Genomic DNA, 22,648 nt, shown 5'->3' on the forward strand with positions numbered 1-22,648 from the left:
TTCTTACCTGTGAATCCTTGTTATATGAAATTTTTTCTATGCCACTTACTTTCCTAACTCACTAATTTTAATTTACTAATTTCTTTTTACCATACTAACCCTCTTGATCTCTTTTCTGATTACTTTCACTTCCTCTAACTTTCTCACTATGGCATATTGATTTTTTTCTCTCCATTTAACATTAACTCAATCACATTTCAATTACTCATTTTCCTTATTCTATTTCTCCCTTACCGCTTTGAGTTTCCTTTGTTTAATATTGCCTATTTGCTTTCCTATTTTATCCATTTCCAGGTTTTCTATTTTTCAAGATGTCTGCCTCACAAAGGAAAGGCAAAGGCAAGGCTACTGGCAAGCGCAAGAGAGGAGATTCCTCCCAGTCCATCATTGCTCTAATGCACGATTCCTCATGGTGGGAGAAGAACTTCACACAGCATGGAAAAGCTGACCAGCTGCTCCCTTCGACTGATCCTATAAAATTTGCAAACCGGTACTGTGAGCTGAAGTACCCGACTTTTGCAAACTCCAGAAATCTATACCTGGAACGTACCTTGAAGATTCCAGAAGCCCTCCAACAATACACCACTGAGCAAATCAAGCAAAGGGGCTGGTTCTTTCTGGAGAGACCACTAACAGAGGTCAATGCATCTTGGGTCCGAGAATTCTATTGCAACTACTACCTTACTACCCTAGATGCAGTGAACCTGAGGGGAAAGCAAATTCTGGTCACTGAGGAGGCCATAGAGACCATTCTCCAGCTCCCAGCCAAGTCCGATCAGCCAGATGGTTATGCACAGGCTGAGGAGAACATGGGCCAGATGAGGTTTGATTGGGATGCTGTGAAGGCACGGATAGCTCTCGACCCTGCTGTTCCTTGGGAGATGGGTCAGGACACCACCATGCCTAGAGGGATCAAGAGAGTGTACTTGAATGATGAGGCTTGGCTATGGCATCAGATCTTGAGCAACTATGTGATGCCGAGTACTCATGAGACTGAGATCTTGGCTGCCATGATCACCCTCCTCTGGTGTGTGCTGTAGGGTAAGGACCTGTACTTGCCTCGTTTTATCCGGCATTTTATGGCCAGTGTCCACGTCCGAGGCACCCTCCCCTTTCCTTATCTGGTTACATGGCTAGGCCGTCAGGCTGATGTACCTTGGGAGGATGCCGATGAGCGACCACCAGCAGCGGATTGCAGGAAGATCATCCCTCACAGCAGGAACTTCCTTGCTTTGGGCTACAGACAACCATCTGTCACTGCTACTGATGAGACAGCCCCTCCGTCTGCTGGACCCTCTTCATCCACAGCTGCCCCAGCTGCCCCTGCTGCCACCACTGCACCTCCACCCGCCTCTGAGCCAGTTTATCGCCTCGTGCACCGTCTATTCCGCCAGCTTGATCAGATGGAGCGCCGTAACAGGCGCCGGTATGAGAGATTGGAGAGCCGCAACAGGCGACACTATTCCCATCTGAAGCTGATGATCAGACAGGGCGCCGACATCCCCTCCGAGCCCGACACACCATCAGAGCCATCAGAGGAGAGAAGGATGAGCACGAGGAGGAGCCTCATTCCCAAGCGGAGACTCATCAGCAGGCAGGCACAGAGTACGCTACACCACAGCAGGAGGCCCCACATCAGCTTGAGGCTGCAGATCCGGAGATCCCGATCCAGTCAGTCCCCCCTCTACAGCAGCCAGACTCTCAGCCCACCACCGCCACAGAGACCCCATTTACCATCCCTACCAGTGATGACACCCCTTCACACCCGGCTTGATTGAGCATCGGGGACGATGCTTCATTTTAAGTGTGGGGAGGTCGCCATCTCTGGCGTTTATTTTGGTGAACTACTACATACTTTTTCTTTTATTTTGGATATTTTTCTGTATTTTTCTCTTTTTCTTTTATTGTTATTTTTTGAGTACTTATACATTTCCACTTGTGTATTTTACTCTATTTTCTGCATTTTGCATTTTTTTTGTTCATATTTTAGTTATTTAGCTCATTTTAGTTATTTAGTTTAGTTTGCAATTCTAACTTATTAGTGGATCAATTAGTATAGTTTACCCTTTTTACATAAGATAGCTTAGTTATAGCTTAGTTTAAATTGACAAATATAAAAAAGAGTAAGCTAGGAACTTGAACATAATAGATTTAAATCCACAAAACTTATATATAGCATTACATGATGTAGTTAAGCTGACAACATTTTATCAAGGAGGAACATCAAAACTTTAAAAGCTACCCTAAATAATTTTTTTTATGAGAATAATGGGAATTTTTAACTAAACCTGCATACAATAGATAAATGATATATGATGCTTGAGTTAGAGAACACACAGCCTGTGAGTTTTGAGCTTAAATTGTATGGTTGCATTCAGACCATAATTTCATTTATGTGTGTTACATTTCTTTTTATTCTGATGTTCTTTCCTTTGCTTTAATCTATATGTCCAATTATAGAATATAGAATAAATATATACCAAGAGAATGATTGAGGCCATCATTTGATTTTAGCTCACTCACCCCAAATTAGCTTACCTTTTACATCACCCTTGTTAGCCCCCTTGAGCCTTTTAAAACCCATTTATTCTATTTAGCCAAATTACTAGCCTTAAGCAGAAAAAACAAAAGAAAATCCCAAGTGAATCCTTGGTTAGCTTAAGATAGAAAATCATGAATAGAGTTAAATGTGGGAAACCTTTTGGGAACATGGATGATAGAACCAAAAAGGTAGAGAAATTAAAAGAAATAAAATAAAATTTGGGAAGCATGCTCATGAGAAAATCTAAGTGATTCAATTACCATGTGCATTAAAAAAAAAGGGAGAATTATTTTTCAGCATCTAAATAAAAGGGGACACAAAAGAAATTCCCCAATGAAAACAATGCACATGGGATAAAAAAATTTAAACAGTGAAACATGAGCATGTAACAATAAGTGGGAAATATGGGAAAATAGGTAAAGAGATTTTTGTTTTACTAAATATGTATGTTAGGTGAGATCTTAGTCTAATTAAGGATTCACTTATTTGCTCACTTGACCCTATACACAAATCCTTACCTTTACCTTGACCCCATTACAACCTCAATTAAGACCTCATGACTTTCTGGTATGACTATATTCTCTAATTGTTGATTGGTTAGATGAAGAACAAAGCTATAGAAATTAAGAATAAAAAGAAAAATAGAGTGAATAAACCCAATAAACACTGAGTGACTAGAGAGTAAACACAAAATCCAGTGAGGGTTCAATAACTCATCAACATATATCTGTACTTAATTTACTAATTGTTTTGCAAGTTTGTACAATGTTTTCTTTCCCATCTCCTTTGCTAAAATGCTTTATTATTTAAGGGTTGGCTATATATATACATGACTCCTTGAGAATGTGAATTAACTTGGCTACATGTAAGCTTTATATATGAATGAATGAATTAGAGTTGCATGATGCATCATTCATTTAGGTAGTTACATTTAAATTAGGTTGCATTGCATGACATTCCTTCACTTTAACCTTAATTATTTATCTTGGATTTAGCATGAGGACATGCTAGTGTTTAAGTGTGGGGAGGTTGATAAACCCATATTTCACGAGTTCTTTTGTGGTTAATTAGAATGATTTTTTCAACTCTTCATCTACTTATTCACATTAATTTCATGGTTTTACTTTCCCTTCCTTATTATGTCATATTGTGAAAAACATGTTTCCTAAGCTTTAAAAAAAATTAATTATTTTAATTACCTTTATTTCCATTCGATGCCGTGATTAGTGTGTTGAGTAGCTTCAGGTTTCCTAAGGCTGAATGACTTAAAGGATGAAAAAGGAAACATACAAAAATGGAAGGAGAAGGCAAAACGGAGCTTTAAGGAAACTGGTATCCACGCGATCGCATGGACGACGCGATCGCGTGCCAGAAGCAAAGAAGCAGCGACGCGGCCGCATGACTGACGCGACCGCGCGCCTTGAGTAGAACACCCACGACGCGGACGCGTGACCGACGCGACCGCGTGGAAAGGAAAAGTTCCAGATGATGCGACCGCGTGACCCACGCGGACGCGTGACAAAGGCCACGTATCAGAATTTACAGAATATGCCCCCAGCGAATTCTGAAGCCCTTTTTGGCCCAGATCCTAGTACAGACAGCATAGACCAGAGGTTATAAAGTGTGGGAATGCATCCATTCAGGGAAAGCTCGCATAATTTTAGTTTTCAATGATTTAGATTTAGTTGAGAGGGAGATCTTCTCCTCTCTCTCTTTTAGGATTTAGGATTTCTTCTTGTTTTAAGAGTGACTCTCAATCCAGGTTTTATATTTCTTTGTTTTAAACTTCCCTTTTACTCTATTTATTTATTTCAGTATCTGAGTTGGCTATTTACCTTTATAATTGGATCTATGAATTCTTTCATGTTACAGACAGTTATTTGAATTAATGATATTTGAGGTATTTTCAGTTTATGATTATTCTCTTTGATTTAAGTTATCATTGCTTCCCATCTAAGGACGTTTTTATTATTTCAGCAATTTTACTTTTTTCCCTTTTGGTCCTGGTTAAGAATTCAGTAACTCAACAGTTATTAAACTCAACGTAATTGATAATCGTTATCTTGCTAATTGAGCTGAACTTAAATAATCCCAACCTTTTCTTAGGAAATAATTAGGATTCAAAAGTCAATTTAATTAGCCCCTTGACTTTCCTTTGCCCTGGTAAAGGTTGACCAAGTGGAGTTTAGATTCAACTTTCATTTTAGTTGAGAGAGATAACTAAGTTGGACCTCTAATTTCCCTTATCTTGCCAAAAGTTGTTTTACAGTTATTATTTATTTTTAATTTCCATTTAATTCACTCGTCATTTAAATTACTTGCTTCTCACCTTCTAAACCCCGATTACAACCTTTATAACCAATAATAAGAACATACTTCCTCGCAGTTTCTTGAGAAGACGACCCGAGGTTTGAATACTCGGTTAACAATTTTTAAGGGGTTTGTTACTTGTGACACCCAAAACGTTTGTATGAAAGGGCTTTTGAAGGTTTAGAAACTATACTTGCAACGAGGATTTATTCGCAAATTTCTAGACCACGCAAAAGTTACTCTCATCACCGAGCGAACGCGTACGACGAAGAATGCGATCGAAAACACGAACGTGAATGGCAAACAAACGGCGACGGAAGCGGGGCCGAGCAGACAAAGATGACAGACTCCGAGGTCGAGGAAGCAACCGTGATCGGTGACAGCAAACAGGGGTTGAAGATTTAGAGCACGAGGGACGCTAGATGACGGATGGCGAATTGTGAGTGCGACGGACGGCGGCAGTATGACACTCCTTGTGGCGGTGGTGTAGGCTTATAGTGCTAGGGTTTTTTGGTTGGGTTTGGGTGATTTCTCTGACTGAAAGAAAGAAACGGAGAAAGGGAGAAAGAAACGAATGAGCTTCCCTTTTTTTGTGTAAACCGGCCTGGTTCCGGTTCGATCCGACCGGTCGGCTTTTGTGTGGTTCAACGATTTTTTGCCGGTTTTTTAATTACCAGTTTTATATGCCTGCTCGGTCTGTTAGTGTTATTAGTTTGCGATTAAACCGATCCGATCGACCGGTCCGTTCCAGTTTCGAGGTTTATTGTTGAGAACAAAAACCGCTATTAATTAAGCATCAACACATTTCGCGTTCAATAGTGAGGTTGCAATTTTTCATCTTTTTATTGCAATTTTTTTCTGTAGGAGCAGCATGAAAGAGGTCCTGATGGAGGACCATGCTCTACTCTCTTCATTGCAAATCTTGGTCCAAACTGCACTGAAGATGAACTGAGACAAACTTTCTCAGTGTGAGTTGTTGTGTCTATAGTAAAGTTGTTCATATTGGAGCAGTGCTGGACCTACTGGTTCTTGTTATATCTTGATCTTGCAATGTTCATCTTTCACTTGATTTTGAGGTTTTACTATCGAGCTTTAATGTCTTAAATCTATTTTCCAGGTATGCTGGATTCAACATGGTCAAAATCCGTTCTAGAGGAGGAATGCCGGTTACATTTGCTGATTTTGATGTGAGTCATAGTTCTTGTTCAATCCCCTGTTGGTCAGTGTAGTAAATTTTGCTTGCTTACCCCTTATCAATTTACTAACCTTTATTCTTTTACAGGAAGTTGAACAAGCTACTAAGGTCATGGAGCAGCTTCAGGGCAGCATGCTGTCGCCGTCAGATCGGGGTGGCATGCACATAGAGTAACTTCTAACCTAATGGTTTCTATTAATTTTAGATACTCTAGCTAGGATTGATGTCTTATGTCCCTAAATATTTTCTTGTAGATACGCAAGGTCTAAAATGAGGAAGCATTAGAAGAAAGGGAAGCAAGCCAACCAATGAATTTATGTTGTCTGAACCCTCTCAGGATTGTCATCATCAGCCAACCAATGAATTTTGCTTCACATGATTCCTAGAAGTCAAGAATTCAAAAAAGCATAGGACATTGTCAACATCAGCCAACCAAGATTTTTTGGTTTTATCAATTGCTTCAAAATTTTAAGATTTTTAAAATGGATAAACTCTATCAGTCTCATTAACTGCTACTATATATTCAGCATTTTTTGCTTTTGTTTTGTCATGTCTATACTTACCTCTTCTTTAATTATGAGATATTGAGATTAGCGCTATATTTTATAAAATATGAAGATATTGTGTCATGAGTCATGAGACTTGCATATATTAGAGTTTAGTGTACATTTTCATAAATAAAATGTTTCTGATATCATTCAAACTCAAAAAGGTGAAGTGTCATTATTAATTACCCTGTGATTTTAGTACCCTTCATAGATGCAAAAGGCTAACTCTGATTTGTCTGTGTCGCTGTCCAAGTTGGTTCAGAACTTCAGATGACAACCATCAAACCATGTTTGTTTGCTTCTCAACGCATGCATGTGCATGGACACGCACATGGAAAGTGAAAAGGGATAATTAAACCAATAATCTTTGAACTTAGAAGAAGCTACTCCATTTCATTTCATTTCAAGACCCCACAAACTCTCTCAAGTCAAAGAGGCCCTTTTAGGCACAATAGTGTGTACATGATTTTCCCTGAAGAATTTCAAAAACTTATATATTTTTTTACCTATCCTACTTTCACCCTGCTATTATACACATGCAAAATTAGATCACTGCAGAAAGATAGATAGAAAGATGCAAAATTACAAAATAGGAGGGAAAATAAACATATTTAGCATAACAAGAAAAAAGCAATTCTCAATTTTGATCAAGTATCAACCCCTTTCTAAATGTCATCTTCACATGAAGTCCTTCTTGCTTTGTTGTCCCTATCCCAATATGCAGGCCTCTATTTGTCAAGAGATAGCTTCCCACTGAATGATTCAAGTGACTCCTCTAACAGAGGACCCCTGTAATGGTGCTGCCTCTGCAGCGGCTCCGACCAGAGTCGGCCACTCCGGTTTCCCACATCATAACTTGGAGTTGAAATGTAACTTGTGTCCATGACCATGTCGCCGTCCAGTATACGAAGAACCTTGAATAAACAAGCAGAAATAATTTTAAAAATAGTTAGGCGGGGAACATGGTCAAATTCAAAAAACATGATCTAAACATACAGCATTAGCTTTTCCTATTGATTTTAACTTAAAACAGAGTTTGATCAAATTATAATAAATATGTGATTGAGAATTCTTCAAAGCAATTTTTTCCAACAAAAAATAAGTTCAAGAACTTGTTTACCTGTGACATGCGTGGTCTAGAATGAGGATCTCGCCGTATGCATAATGATGCAGCATGCAACATGCAATATACCTCATTTTCTAAGTATTGGTTCCCCAGCCTTGGATCAATCAGTTCCTCAATGGCATATTCTTCCAACAGAGGTCGTGCCTGTTAAATATCAAGACATTTACTCAAATTTCGACAAGACTTGGCATGAACAACCAAAAACATAAAAGGGGATTAATATAGGATTTCTGATTGTTAATTATAGACATAGCCATACTTTAACTCTTAGGCAATGTTTGGTTGGGGATAAAATAAAGGGTGAAAATTTTCACAGAATGGTTCGAGTAAAAATTACAAATATAACTTACCCACTCAGTAAGACACTGCTGTCCCTTAGGCCGCGTGAGATCCACAGCTTTTCTCCCTGTAACAAGCTCCACCAATACCACCCCAAATGAATAAACATCAGCTTTCTCAGTTATTTGGCCGCTTTGAGCATATTCAGGAGCCAAATACCTACACAATAACGACATATCTTAATTGTGAGTTCATATTTCTCAGACAAGTTTTGATTATGAAAACCATTCAGGACAAACACAAATACATACCGGAATGTTCCAATTACTCGGATTTCCACACCCGTGTCTCCATCAGGTTGCCACCTCGCCAATCCAAAATCACCAACCTTGAAATCACAATATAATGCTGTTAGAAAAATTAGGCATGTATGTAATCCAACTCAAATTCAGCATACACCAGAGTTTAGAATGTAATCTATACAAGACTCAAAAAATTCTGTCTTTTACATCCAATGGTAAGTAAATTTAAAAATGTAGATGGGTGGATATTCAAAAGTGAGGTAAAGGTGCCTTTTATAGTGTAAACTACAAACCTACAAGAATGCATTGTACAATAAGCAAGCACTACCATACCAGTGGTTCAAAATCATGAGTTATGAGAATGTTGTTAGGCCGCATGTCACGGTGGATAATGCATCCCACTCTACACTCTTCATGAAGATATCGTAACCCACGAGCAGCTCCAATGGCAATTTTTTGCCGTGCAGCCCATTCTAATGGTTCTCGCTGTCTCCCTGAAATAGTTTGAAATATTAGACTAATTTACAATCATATCAGGAAAATATATGTCTTGTTTCAATCACTGTATTCAAAATGAAAAACATCGTCACATTAGTCCTACTTCACCACCTGCTTTTAGTTGGCATCAGATTAATAAAAATCAAAGTAGCAAACATAAGTCTGATATTATAGTCTAGTGCAATTGAAAAAAATTCTGTAAGAACAGAAGTTCGGATGCAAGAGAGCAAGAGAAATCACCATATAAATGTGAATCCAATGATCCATTGCATATGTACTCGTAAACTAGTAGCCTTCTCTTATCCTCTATACAGAATCCAATCAGCATAACAACATTTCGGTGCTGAGCACAATTCAGGACTTCTACCTCTGAGCAAAACTCAAGGTCACCCTGAGAACTAGCCAATTTATGTTGCTTGACAGCAACGACTTGTCCATCCGGTAGAACCCCTCTGTGAACGGATCCAAATCCCCCCTCAGACAGGAAGTTGGCCTCAGAGAATCCACCAGTGGCAAGTTCTAACTCGGCATAGCTGAACCATCTTCAAGTCAGTCACTGACTTGCCATTATCTTACACAAGAAATTAAGTAAGTATTTCATGAATCAGTTTAACATGAAGCCAACCCTTGAAACTATCTAACTAATACAATGTTAGCATTGGCTGACGGCTCTGTGAGTTATGGTTAACAGATTGGCTTAGAGCATGAGAGAGATTTACTCTCGGTATAGGTAAGAATTTCTCTGACCACGCTCACTATCTCAGATTTTAGAACTATATCAGATTGAAGAAACAAAAAATCATGAAAATTTTCAGAACAATATCAAATCAATAACAAAATTTCCAAACAATATCAAATCAATAACAAATAAATTCAGAACTGTATCATAATTCAGGCAAATCAAATTCATGAAAAATAAGTTATCTAAAAAAAACCTCAGGAGGGCAGTTCCATAACTGTTTTGCTAGAAAAGGGGAGTTGAGGGAAGGGCGAAAGCGAGTCGGCTGCTTGAGGGTGAGAACGACGGCAAGCGTACGGCTTCTTCGACGGTGAGAACGAAGGTTGGGGACTGGGGGGCATTAGTGAGTAAAGCCCGCCTTCCTGGTGTTATCATCGTTCTGCTTCTTCGTCGCCATTGAAGCTCAAGCTCTGAACTCTGAATGGGGATGATTGATTTTGAGTTTGAGCAAGCCGTGAGACAGCTACTATCATTTGAGCCACAAACACAATATCACCAAAACAAAAGGAGTAGTCTGGGTGCTCTACAAGTTCTCAGACGCTCACAGTTTTTTCCATTTTTTCTCCAGCAAAATTATCTTCATTGGAATTGGAAACAGCTTTCCATTGTAGAGAGTTGAGTTGATTTCTTCTTTCAATTTCAGAGAGAAATGGGATCGGGGTGAATTGAGTTTCTGCACAATGATAATAATATAATTTTACTTATTCATGTTTATAGAAATTATATGTTTATCCCTCTTGTAAAAATATTTAATTACAAAATTACCCTACTTTAGTTAAGATATTAACTCTTATTGAGTTAAATTAACTCAAACTAAAACTAAGCATCCAATTAAAACATGCCATGTCACGAGGGGTAATTTACATGTTGAAATAGAGGGGGTTGGGTAGAATTCACCTATATATATATATATATTTTCTTTTTTTTCTTTTTCTTTTTTTTCAATGCATATGATTAAATTATTGAATGCATGAACATGTCCTAAACATTTTTTTCACATTTTCATAAAGATATATAACACCCAATTCTTAAACCAAATATTTCCAAACCCAACTTCCCCACACTTAAATCATGAACACTCTCACTAGTCTAAGCTAACCAAGGATTCAAATTAAGGACATTATTGTTTTCTGCTTAGAGTTAATGATGTGCTAAAGTAAAGAATAAAAGGGGTAAAATAGGCTCAAATTGGTTTGCAAAAGATAATGAAAGGTTAAGGCCATATGGGTATGTAAGCTTAGTGAAACAAGGGCCTCAATCATATAAGTGTATGCATACATCAAACCATGGAAATATAGAATTAATCAAGACAAAGATCACAATTTTAGAGAGAACAACACACACCAAAAATAAAATATTGGTTGATAAGATGCAACCAATCAAGTAGGCTCAAAATCTCACTGGTTTTGTGTGTTCGAGCTCTAAAACCATGTTCCAAATTAAAATTTCTTCAAACAAGTTTTTCAAAAAGTTTAATTCAAATTAGTGAAATGCTATAAAAAGTTTCTTGAAAAAAAAAAGAAAATATTACTTCAACCAAGTGGTAAAATATGCACAAAATCAAATAAACATGCAAATGCAACAACAAATTTAACAGCGAAAATAAAAAATTGGTGTTGAAATAGGAAATAACTAACCCACGGAAGTCAGTATCGACCTCCCCACACTTAAAGATTGCACTGTCCTCGGTGCATGCAGAGATGTACAAGTGGACGGGTGGCTCCAACTGATGCTTTTTCTCCAAAGATTGTGTGGCAGACTTGTCTGTCTCCCCATGTAAACGTCTTCCGGTTCCCTTCCTGGTGGCCATCCTGAAAGAAAAAGGGAAGAAAAGTAACCCAAAAATAAAGATAAGAAAATAAATAAAGTATGGGTGGGTTAATGCCACATAACGAGGGTCTCAATTACATGGTAGCTACAACATACAAGTGAGAAAACAGTAAAAGCAAATGGCATATCAATAGTGCAAAAATTGCAACAAATGGGGGAGAGAGATTGGGTAATGAAAGATGGTGTAAGTGCATAGCAATGCAAATGGAATACAAGTATCATAAAAGATTAGCATTGACTTATGAACAATAATACCCAGTAATATAAAACAAGTCATGAAACACCAGAATAATTCAAGAAAAGATGCAACAGTTGAATAAGAAAATTTAACACCAATAAAAACATGCACAAAATTAGAATGCAATGAATGAAAGTATGCAAATAAATTAAGTAAAATAGAATGGAAAAGAATAGGGATGAGAAGTTGAAGAGATGAAGAAGAAGAAAGTAAGAAAGGAAGAAGAAAGAAGGAGAAAGGAGGGAAGAAAGAAGGAGAAAGGAGGGAAGAAAGAAGCAAGAATTTAGAAACGGAGCGCGACGCGTACGCGTGCATCACGCGTACGCGTGGGTGGTCTGAAAGTAAAATGACGCGCACGCGTCAGGGACGCGTACGCATGGGTGATTTTGTGCCTCTAGCACAGTACCAGCCCTAGACCAGCACAACTCTCTATTTAACACGCTTTTACGCCGATTTTTCATGCCCACGCGTATGCGTCATTGACGCTTACGCGGGGGTTGAACTTTTTGCAGGGGACGCGTACGCGTGAGGTACGCATACGAGTGGGGTGGCCTGTGCGCTACGCACCCCTCCCGCGCGTCTCTCGCGTAACTTTCTGTAAGGTTTAGCGTCGCATGTGACGCGTGCGCGTGGTTCACGCGCACATGTGGGATGGGCTTTTTTTTTAATGCAGAATGCAAAATACAGAATGTAGATGACTATGCAGAAATTATGAATGAACACGAATAAAAATAAAATAAAATAAAACTAAGAACAAAAAAGGAAAGAATATACCATGGTGGGTTGTCTCCCACCTAGCACTTTTAGTTAAAGTCCTTAAGTTGGACATTTGATGAGCTCCTTGTTATGGTGGCTTGTGCTTGAACTCGTCTTGAAACTTCCACCAATGCTTGGACTTCCAATAAGCTCTATCAATACCAAGTAAATTTCTCAAGCTTTGATGGAGTTCTTCACAAGCTTTGAGCTCCCAAATTTGATCCTCATATATTCCCAGATCTCAAATCTTGTTTCTACACCCGTCTTCAAGTGGATCATGATGATTCCATCCAGGTGGTTCAGCCTTAGAATTCTCATTTAGGCACCCAAACATCCTCCTAGAACCATACAATCGAGCTCTACACCAATCCTTGCACTTCAACTTGGAGCATGCAACCGTATTGAACCTTGCATGACAACTTTTACCACTAACCATCTCCCTCTTACTCTTATAGCCACAAAGAACTCTAAGTTGCCCATCCGTCTCAAGCAAAGCATATTCAAGTGGGCTAATTAAGCTTAGAGATGAAAAATTTACCCACTTGAATAAAGGAATAGACGGTGATGGCTTTGGGGGAGAGGTCTCCAACAACTTTGGCAAGGTGATTTCCAGCTCCATTCCCTTGAGCTCTTCCTTGACAACTTCCACCTCCTTGCAAGCTTCTTCAATTTCAACCTCTTCCTCTTGGTAGCCTTCTTCCAATTCGATCTCTTCTTCATTGTTCACCAAAGGCATAGGAGGTTATGCTTCTTCTTCTTTAATCTCTATGTCAAGTCCAATGGGAGAAGATTCAAATGTAGATAAGAAGTCATCAATGATTGAATCCATCTCTTGATCACCCCCTTCAAAGTCTTCAACCATGATATGTCTTGGAGGTTGTACACCCTCCTCAACATCAAATTCAAACTCCTTAGAAGGGAGCTCTATGACTTAACTTTCCCATGGAGGTTCAGCATCTCCTAAGTCTTCAACCACTTCTTCCTCTTCAGTAATTTTGGCTTTCTCCACTTGCTTTAGTACAAAATCAGACTCCTTCTTGATGTCTTCCTTTCTATGATAACTCCTTTCAACTATTCTTTCATCTTCAAGGGTCTCTCCTGCCGCTACCTTTAGGGCCTCCTCTAGCTTCTTATGAAGTATGGATTTGCGAAGATGATTCCTTCTTTCTTATTCTATATCAATAGCATAATTGGGATCATCTTGCTCTTGGATTGATGGATGTGGGTGCTCTTCCATGGAGGGTGGTGATGGGATGGAAAGATCATTATATGGTTGAAAAAGAAGTGCACTAGAGCTTGAGGGATGAATATTGGAGGTAGAGGGTTGGTTCATGCGGGATATAAGATTTTGGAGTGTAGAGGTGAGACCAATGATGTTAGAGATGAGTGTGTTGTTATCCAATAGAGGTTGGGTTGGATAGAAGGGTTCATTTATTGGGAGAGAGGGCTCATAATACGGAGGTGGTTCTTTTTGATAAAGATATAGAGATGGTGAATATTGAGGTGGTAGTTCCGGGTATGGTTCATATGGTGGTTGGTGTGGTAGATAAGGATTAGGGTCATATAGAGGTGAATGGTGGAAAGAGACTTGTGAGTATGGTGGTTCAGAGTTATGTTGAGGAGGGGGTTCATAAGCATATGGTGGGGCTTGTTGGTAACTACAAGGGGATCCACCATATTTATCATCTTGGTACACACCTCGGCATGGCTCTTGACCATAGTATTTTGGTGGAGGTTGGTTGTCACGAAAAGATCCACCATAACTATTGTCTTGGCATGCATTGTAGAACGGTCGTTGTCTATGGCACCTTGGAAGGCGTTGTTGCAAAAAGGGTTGATCAGATCCTCGTGGCTCCTTCCATCTTTGATTGTTTTGACCTTGATGCATGTTCCTGTTATAGCTTCCATTCCTTACAACAACATCAGAACTAAACTCAAAGCGACAGGGGTGAGAACTCATAGTAGCTAATAAAAATTAAAAACAAAAATAAAAACAAATAAACAAGCAAAATAAAATATTTATAATAACAAATAATAAGGCACACGTTTGCAATTCCCCGGCAACGGTGCCATTTTGACGATCGGATTCTTGCTAGTAAAGAATTTTATAAGAATAATCACGTTGTAAGTATAGTTTCTAAACCAACAGAGAATCCTTTCGTACAAAAACTTTGGTTGTCACAAGTAACAAAATCCAATAAAATTTATAACCGAAGTATTTAAACCTCGGGTCGTATCTCAAGGAATTGCAGGGAGGTATGATATATTATTGGTTATGGAAGATTATATTTTTGGGGTTTTTGAATAGTGAACAGGAAAAATAAACTAGCAAGAAAGTAAATTAATTATCATGAAAACCATTGCAAGGTATAAGACCTGAAAATCCCATCCTAGTTATCCTTCTCAGGTGTGATGAGAATTGTTTATTGCTCCCACTTAGTTAACCCTTACTAAATAAAGGAAAGTCAAGTGGACTAATCAATTTGATTCCTCAAGTCCTAGTCAACTCCTGTGGAAAGACTAGCTTTAGAGGGATCCAAATCAATCAGCAAATTCCAATTTACAATCAACAGCCGAGTTTGATAACTCAAGTGTCACCAATTACTCAACCAAAGCAAAGGGAAAAAATCTAAATTATTTATATCATAAATAGAAGAAAAAAATCATAAATCTGAAATACCTCAAATTGTATTAAATAGAATATTCAAATCTAACATGAAGAGTTCATAAGCCAATTTGGCAACATAAGTAATTAGCAAGTGAAATAGAGCAACTAAAGTAATAGAGTGAATAAAAGTAGATAAGAGAAACTAAATTAAAAGAACATTGAACCTGGAATTGAGAAGAAGCAATCCTAAAATTAAGAAAAATCCTAAATCCTAAATCCTAAGAGAGAGGAGAGAGCCTCTCCCTCTACTAAACTACATCTAAAACCTAAAATTATGAATTATGAATGTTATCTCAATGAATGAATGGATTCCCCCACTTTATAGCCTCTAATCTATGTTTTTTGGGCCGAAAACTAGGTCAGAAATAGCCCAGAAATCACCCCCAGCGATTTCTGGTGCGTACAGGTCACTGCAAAGTCACGCGTGAGCATCGTCCACGCGTGAGCATCACCTATCTTCAAGGAAGCTATGTCAAATTATATATCTTAGGATTCTAACCAACTTCATCATAGCAAAGGATATCAAAAATGATGTAGTCTTGGGGACATCTTTTATAATCCTTTTGTTTCCCTACTGTTCCGAGGGTTACTTGAAACTGTAGGTCGATCTCGGACGAGATCTTCTGTACTGGTCAGAGATGACGTGTCCGGCTGGTGGATGGCGATCGGAGCTGTCGTGTCCAAATTGTGAGATTGACTACACTGCTGATCCTTCGTCACCGGAGGGTGGGGGTACCTGCAAGAGACTCTGATGCTTAAGTTAGCATGGGTATTAAACAGGTTTTTTGTAGAATCAGAGTATAAGTTATACCTGGGTGCTCCAGTGTATTTATAATGGTGTGGAGTGACCTTTTTAGATAAGATAAGTTAGTTATCTTATCTTTGAGTTGAGGTCAGCTTATCTTTTAAGGGAACCGCCCTTATCTCTATAGCCTTGGACTGCCTTTGGATTTGGGTCGTATTCCTCTTATTTGGGCCCCTTATTGGGTTTTCCTGTCGATTCGACCGACCTCTTTGAGAAGAGGTCGAATAGCCCGACCTGAAGAGATCGGTCGCTTTATTACTGAACATCCCGGATCAGATAGCTTGACCCTGGGTATGAACAGTGCCCCCTTCTTGAGCTCGGTCTTCTGCTTTGAGGTCGAATCTTTGACTTCGATCTTTCTCTAGTGAAGCCGAACTTGAGCATTTTGTCGATTCCTTTCTTTATAGAGCCTTTTTTGAATGTGGAACGTTTTCCTCTAAAAGCGCCCGATTTTTATATCAGCGCTTTATTCTTGGGAACGTGTGAGGGTTTAATACCTTCATTAATTGATATTAATTGCCCCGTTTTCCTTGGCTTTTATTTTGAATTTTGCAATCAGAAACAGTTTCTCTCCTTCATTTTTCTTTGTAACTTCTCCCTTCGTTCTCTCGCTTTCTGTTTTTCGCCTATAGCTTGCCTTTTCTTGCGTTGTGGCGTCATTCAGCGATCCGGCGATTCCGTCTTTCCATCTTCAACTCTTTTGAAGCTTTCAGCTTTTTTCCAGGTTGGTTCTATTTACAGTTTCTTCACTTTTTTCATTGCTTTGTCTTTGGTTTTCTTTGTCATTTGACTGCATGTTGAAAAAAGCTTGAACCTTTCTATGATCTTGTGTTTACTTGTCGTTGTAATGTGTTTTTTTTTCTTTTTCATTTCTACGCATACTCTTGGTATTTCTGTTTGAGGCTTGATAAACTCATATTTCATGAGTTCTTTTGTGCTTAATTTGAGTGATTTATACAATCCTTCACCTACCTATTCACATTAATTGCATGGTTTTACTTTCCCTTCCTTATTATGTGATGTAAATGAAAAAAAACATGTTTCCTAAGCTTTGAAATTAATTAATTTAATTACCTTTAATTCCATTCGACGCCGTGATTAGTGTGTTGAGTAGTTTCAGATTTTCTAAGGCAGAATGACTTAAAGGATGAAAAAGGAAACATACTAAAATGGAAGGAGAAAGCAAAACGGAGCTTTAAGGAAACTCATATCCACGTGATCGCATGGATGACGCGATCGCGTGCCAAGCACGAATCAGCAGCGACGTGGCCGCATGACTGACGCGACCGCACGCCTTAAGCAGAACGCACATGACGCGGTCGCATGACTGACGCGACCGCGTGGCAAGGAAAAGCTCCAAATGACGCAACCGCGTGACCCACGCGGACGCGTGACAGAGGCCACATATCAGAATTTACAGAATACGCCCCCAGCGAATTATAAAGCCCTTTTTGGGCCAGATCCAAGTACAGACAGCATAGACCAGAGGTTATAAAGTGTGGGAATGCACCCATTCAAGGAGAGCTCGCATATTTTACTTTTCAATGATTTAGATTTAGTTGAGAGGGAGATCTTCTCTCTCTCTCTCTCTTTTAGGATTTAGGATTTCTTCTTGTTTTAAGAGTGACTCTCAATCCAGGTTTTATATTTCTTTGTTTTAAACTTCCCTTTCACTTTATTTATTTATTTATTTTAGTATCTGAGTTGGCTATTTATCTTTATAATTGAATCTATGAATTCTTCCATGTTACAGACTATTATTTGAATTAATAATAATTGAGATATTTTCAGTTTATGATTGTTCTCTTTGATCCAAGTTACCATTGCTTCCCATCTAAGGATATTTTTATTATTCCAGCAATTTTACTTTTTCCCCTTTTGGTTCTGGTTAAGAATTCAGTAACTCAACAGTTATTAAACTCAACATAATTGATAATCGTTATCTTGCTAATTGAGCTGACTTAAGTAATCCCAACCTTTTCTTAGGAAATAAATAGGATTCAAAGGTCAATTTAATTAGTCCCTTGACTTTCCTTTGCCCTAGTACAGGTTGATCAAGTGGAGTTTAGATTCAACTTTCATTATAGTTGAGAGAAATAACTACGTTGGACCTCCAGCTTTTCTTGCCAAAAGTCTGCTTTACAGTATTTATTTATTTTAATTGCCATTTACTTTACTTGTCATTTAAATTACTTGCTTCTCATCTTCTAAACCCCTATTACAACCTTTATAGCCAATAATAAGAACATACTTCCTCGCAGTTCCTTGAGAAGACGACCCGAGGTTTGAATACTCGGTTAACAATTTCTAAAGGGGTTTGTTACTTGTGACACCCAAAACGTCTGTATGAAAGGACTTTTTTTGGTTTAGAAGCTATACTTGCAACGAGGATTTATCCACAAATTTCTAGACCACGCAAAAGTTCTCTCATCAAGGCTTCCTAGGGCTTTGCATGTTCTACTGTCGCTTCTGGCTATTTTTTGAAAAATATGTATCTTGCTCACAATTTCAAAAGATTGCCCCTTGACTTTTGCTCTATTTTGGTGGCTTTCCTTGTTGCTGTACCTTTGTAGGAGATAACGATACCCATAATTTAATTTACGCCTTTTGTTCGAAGTGCGTTGACTTCCTCTTGATGCTTTTGTTGTTTGTTAGTTCTGTCTGAGACTGTGAATTTTGGGAGGTAATTATTTTGATGATTTTTGATATGTAACTCGTGGCTTTTCTTCTCGGAGTGTTATCTTCCTGTCAGGACGTGTAGAGATGTAAACTTGTAGGTTTCCTTGAGTCCTCGCTCCCTAACTTGCCCCAAAAAGGATGCCCCTGGATCTCTAGTGTCAGTCCCGGGGTTTCCTTTTGTTTGTATTGCTCCGTGTCGTGCTTGTCCGAGCTGTTCTGAGATGTTTTATTTTTTATCCGAGATGTTTTTGGGTTAGTAATCTGTTTTTTTCTCTTCTTGCTGTAGGACTAGTTGACCTCATGTCTTCTCGCAAGAACATTGTTGAGACATCTTCCCAAGTCCCTGAGGGCATGGCTGATTGGGTGGATTCAATGGTTCTTTTGTGTGTTTCTTTGGTTGATTCTAAATTTTGTCAGCAGCTTAGGTAATTTCATAGGGTTTGTAGTAGTGCTGGTGAGGAAAAGAATTACGAACTTGTACCTCCCACTTCTGAAGAGAGAGTTTGTTTCTCTACTCGGGTTGCTGGAGATCGCCCATTTTTCTATGCTTACGATTTCTTTTTTGGCCAGATGAGTATCACCCTTCCTTTTACTGATTTTGAGACGAACTTGTTATGGTCCTGTAATGTTGCTCCTTTCCAACTTCACCCCAATTCCTGGAGTTTCATAAAAATCTTTCAATTGTTGTGTCATGGATTTGGTATTCCTTCCTCGCAATCTCTTTTCTTCTATCTCTTTGTTTTGACGAAGCCTGGGGTAGTAAAGAAGAAAGCTGCTTGGGTTTCTTTTCGAGCTTCCCAGGGAAAGAAGGTCTTCTCCATGTTTGATGAATCTTTTCATGATTTTAAAAATTACTTTTTTAAAGTCCGAGCTGTTGAAGGAGCTCGGCCATCATTTCTGGATGAAAATGACGAGCCCGCCTTTCCCTTGGAATGGCAAAAGGACGTGAGGGTATCTAGATATTCATGGGAAATGTTGGATGAGGCTGAGCAAGATTTCGTGACTGTTCTGGAAGAGACCTGGGGTCAGCTTCCCCACCTCGACACAAAGAAATTTTTAACCAATCCCTCTCTCCTCCAAACTGAGCTGGGTAGTTAATCTTTTGATTTTCCTCTTTTGTCTGCTCCTATATTGTTTGCAAGCTCTTTTCTAATTTGTTAATTGATTCCTTACTGTTTGTGCTTTGCTTGTAGAGATGATTAAGGATAATGAATCTATGAAGGCCTTCAAGAGGGCGAGGAAAGCTATCGCAGCCAAAAACGTCTCGGCCAAGACGGCCGGGGAGGGATCATCCCAGGCTCAGTCGAAGCCGGCCGTTTCGAGCTCACCTGGGGCAAGGAAGGTAATCCCGACTCCCCGGGTTCGTTTGATTGATCCTCCCCAAGCCTCTATTGCTACTTCTGGTGCTCCTCCCAACAAAAAGTAAAAAACCATTGAGCCTTTCAACCTTGTTGCCCCTGATTTTGACGCGGTCGAGTTCGTAGATCAGCAGATCGGTCCTTACGGTGTCCTTCCTATGGATGATGTATCACTCCTTCGCCATTTGGACTTTATAACTCGGAGTAGTGTTAAGATGGCGCACATGGGGCTGCCTTGTACCGAACTTCCCAAAATCTTCCTCTTCATGCCACCAAAGCCTTCATGGAGGAGGCTAAACAGGGGTTTGAACGGATGAAGGGCTTGAAGGAGGGGCTCGAAGAGAAAGTGACAAAACTGGAGAAGGAGCTGGAGAACGAGAAGGCTAGCTCCCTTGCCTTGGCGGCTTCTGTGAGGTTGGCCGAGGACACGGCATTGAGGCATAAAGACAGCTATGTTACATCCTATCGGGAGGTAATGCGTCTGAGGGAGGAGTTGGAGTCTGCCCGAGCTGATTACTCCGAGCTCTAAGGTCACCTTGTCGGCAGCGTGAATGCTGCTTATGAGAACCTGAAGGAGCAGGTTCGAATTCTGGTTCCCGAGGTCGATCTTTCTCTATTCAGCCTGGACAATGTTGTGAGGGATGGTAAGATTGTCCCTGACGACCCAGATGATGATGATGTCGAACCTCCCCCTGCGCCTGTCGCCAAAGTGTCAACTTCTTCAGTTCCTTCAGCTGATGTCGGTCATCCCGTATCCGATCCGGACTGTCAAATCCTGAATCGAGATAATGGGACCGTGGATGCTGTGCCCATTCAGACTCGCCCTCCTTCTCCCCGTGCTGATGCTACCAGGAAGGCTTCTGATGTTTAACTGAACTTTTTTATCTTGGTTGTGTAGATAGCCCGGCTTGTGGGCTTTTAAACTCTTTATTTTGTAAATTGTATTTTGCTGACTGTTAATACTTGTTTAGTTGCTTGTCTAGCAACCTTAGGCTAAAAAACAAAAAATAGCTTCCAAGTTCTTGGGGCTGATTTGGGTAGCCCTCTTGAATTTATTTTTATCACAACTTCGCGCCTTTAGTATCATATCGATCTTTATCTCGTCTAGGCACTTTTTCTAGGCTTTTGGTAGTGCTTGGAGTCTTGTTGCTCGATCTCTTTGAGTGGATTTTGTGCTTTTGGCTTTGATTCCTTTTGAGGCAAAAATCCTGTTATTTTGGACCTTTTGTGGGGTCTCTGGCAAGTATTACTTTTTGTAGCCTTTGCACTTTATGTGGATCGACTTGGTCGTGTCGGGCCCTTTTAAGTTACTTTTGTAATCCTCTTTTTTGGACTTTGTTCAGGTCCCTTTCAGGGATTACGTTTATAACTTTTATGTTTTGGGCCGACTTCGTCATGTCAGATTAAGTTATTTTGTAATCCTCTTTCTTGGACTTTGTTCAAGTCTCTTTCAGGGATTACTTCTATAACTTTATGTTTTAGACCGACTTCATCATGTCGGATCAAGTTATTTTGTAATCCTCTTTCTTGGACTTTGTTCAAGTCTCTTTCAGGGATTACTTCCATAACTTTATGTTTTGGACCGACTTCGTCATGTCGGATCAAGTTATTTTGTAATCCTCTTTATTGGACCTTGTTCAGGTCTCTTTCAGGGATTACTTCTATAACTTTGTGTTTTGGGCCGACTTCGTCATTTCGGGCCCTTCTAAGTTACTTTTGTAATCCTCTTTCTTGGACCTTGTTCAGGTCTCTTTCAGGGATTACTTCTATAACTTTGTGTTTTGGGTCGACTTCGTCATGTCGAGCCCTTCTAAGTTAAAGTAATCCTCTTTTATAGGGTTGGCCAGACCTCTTTCCAGGGTTTACTTATAACTTGGTTTGACTTGGTCCAACTTCTTAACATCGGCCAGTCTTTTAAGTTATTATTTAGCAATCCATCAGGACCTCGTTAGATCCTTTCTCCGGATCACTTTCGATAACTTCTTGCATTATTCTGTTTTCATCTTTGTCGATTTGTAGAAAGTGGGTTAAATCCTCGTTTAGTCGACCTTTAGATGAATTTGGTTTTCATCTTTGTTGGTCTTTATCGTGATCGTGCAGTGAATTTGTTTTTCACTTTCTGCCAATCTGTCGCTTTATAATCGGACGATGAATGTTTCAGATTAATGCGTCTTGAAAACTTTGTAGAACGTCTAATATATTTTATTTAAAAGAAAATGAAAATATGTACATATAGAGTTTTTATCCTCTGAATCTCAACTTGGTGCCTCATTAAAAAACTTTTTCAGGAAAAAGAGTGCCTCCTATGATGAGATTTTTTATCTTTTCTAGCTATAGTACCTTCTTAGGTTGTAGGCGTGCCACGACTTGGGAAGTTCTCGCCCGTCGAGTTCGGATAGTCTGTAGTAGCCCTTCCCAAGTACTTCTATGACTCGGTAGGGTCCTTTCCAGTTTGCTGCTAGCTTTCCTTCCCCGGGTCGAGTTGTTCCAATATCATTTCGAATTAGGATGAGATCGTTCTCAGTGAAACCTCTTGGCACTACCTTTTGATTATATGTGTTTGCCATTCGACGTTTTAGTGCTTCTTCCCTTATCCGAGCTCTTTCTTGAATTTCAGGAAGTAGGTCGAGCTCTTCCCTTTGAAGTTGGGAGTTGGCTCCTTCATTGTAGTGGACCACTCTAGGCGACCCTTCTTCGATCTCTACCGGGATCATGCCTCCGTTCCGTATGCTAATCGGAAGGGTGATTCCTTTGTGGTAGAATGTGGCATTGTAC

At 39.4% G+C, this 22,648-nt stretch overlaps 1 protein-coding gene across 1 annotated transcript; it reads right to left on the reverse strand.

Annotated features, from left to right (window-relative positions):
- Nucleotides 1-6,668: 6,668 nt before the first annotated feature.
- On the reverse strand, nucleotides 6,669-10,194 carry LOC148579470 (inactive protein kinase SELMODRAFT_444075-like). Its single transcript, XM_088510151.1, has 6 exons — nucleotides 9,041-10,194; nucleotides 8,636-8,796; nucleotides 8,312-8,388; nucleotides 8,072-8,219; nucleotides 7,716-7,865; nucleotides 6,669-7,509 (listed from the first exon to the last, which is right to left on the reverse strand). The coding sequence occupies exons 1-6, from the start codon at nucleotides 9,126-9,128 to the stop codon at nucleotides 7,324-7,326; spliced, it is 810 nt and encodes a 269-aa protein (XP_088366277.1). The 5' UTR covers nucleotides 9,129-10,194; the 3' UTR covers nucleotides 6,669-7,323.
- Nucleotides 10,195-22,648: the final 12,454 nt, after the last annotated feature.

This window comes from Arachis ipaensis, chromosome B10, assembly GCF_059453495.1.
Source record: "Arachis ipaensis isolate K30076 ecotype BB chromosome B10, ASM5945349v1, whole genome shotgun sequence".
Taxonomy (NCBI): domain Eukaryota; kingdom Viridiplantae; phylum Streptophyta; class Magnoliopsida; order Fabales; family Fabaceae; genus Arachis; species Arachis ipaensis.

Bases quoted from the DNA above. Each gene is read 5' to 3' on its own strand.
- LOC148579470 (XM_088510151.1), bottom strand. From the start codon at position 9,128: ATGCTGATTGGATTCTGTATAGAGGATAAGAGAAGGCTACTAGTTTAC. The intron at 7,866-8,071 runs GTAAGTTATATT...GATATTTAACAG, and splicing joins AGCAGTGTCTTACTGAGTGG to GCACGACCTCTGTTGGAAGA. The intron at 7,510-7,715 runs GTAAACAAGTTC...TGTTTATTCAAG, and splicing joins CTAGACCACGCATGTCACAG to GTTCTTCGTATACTGGACGG.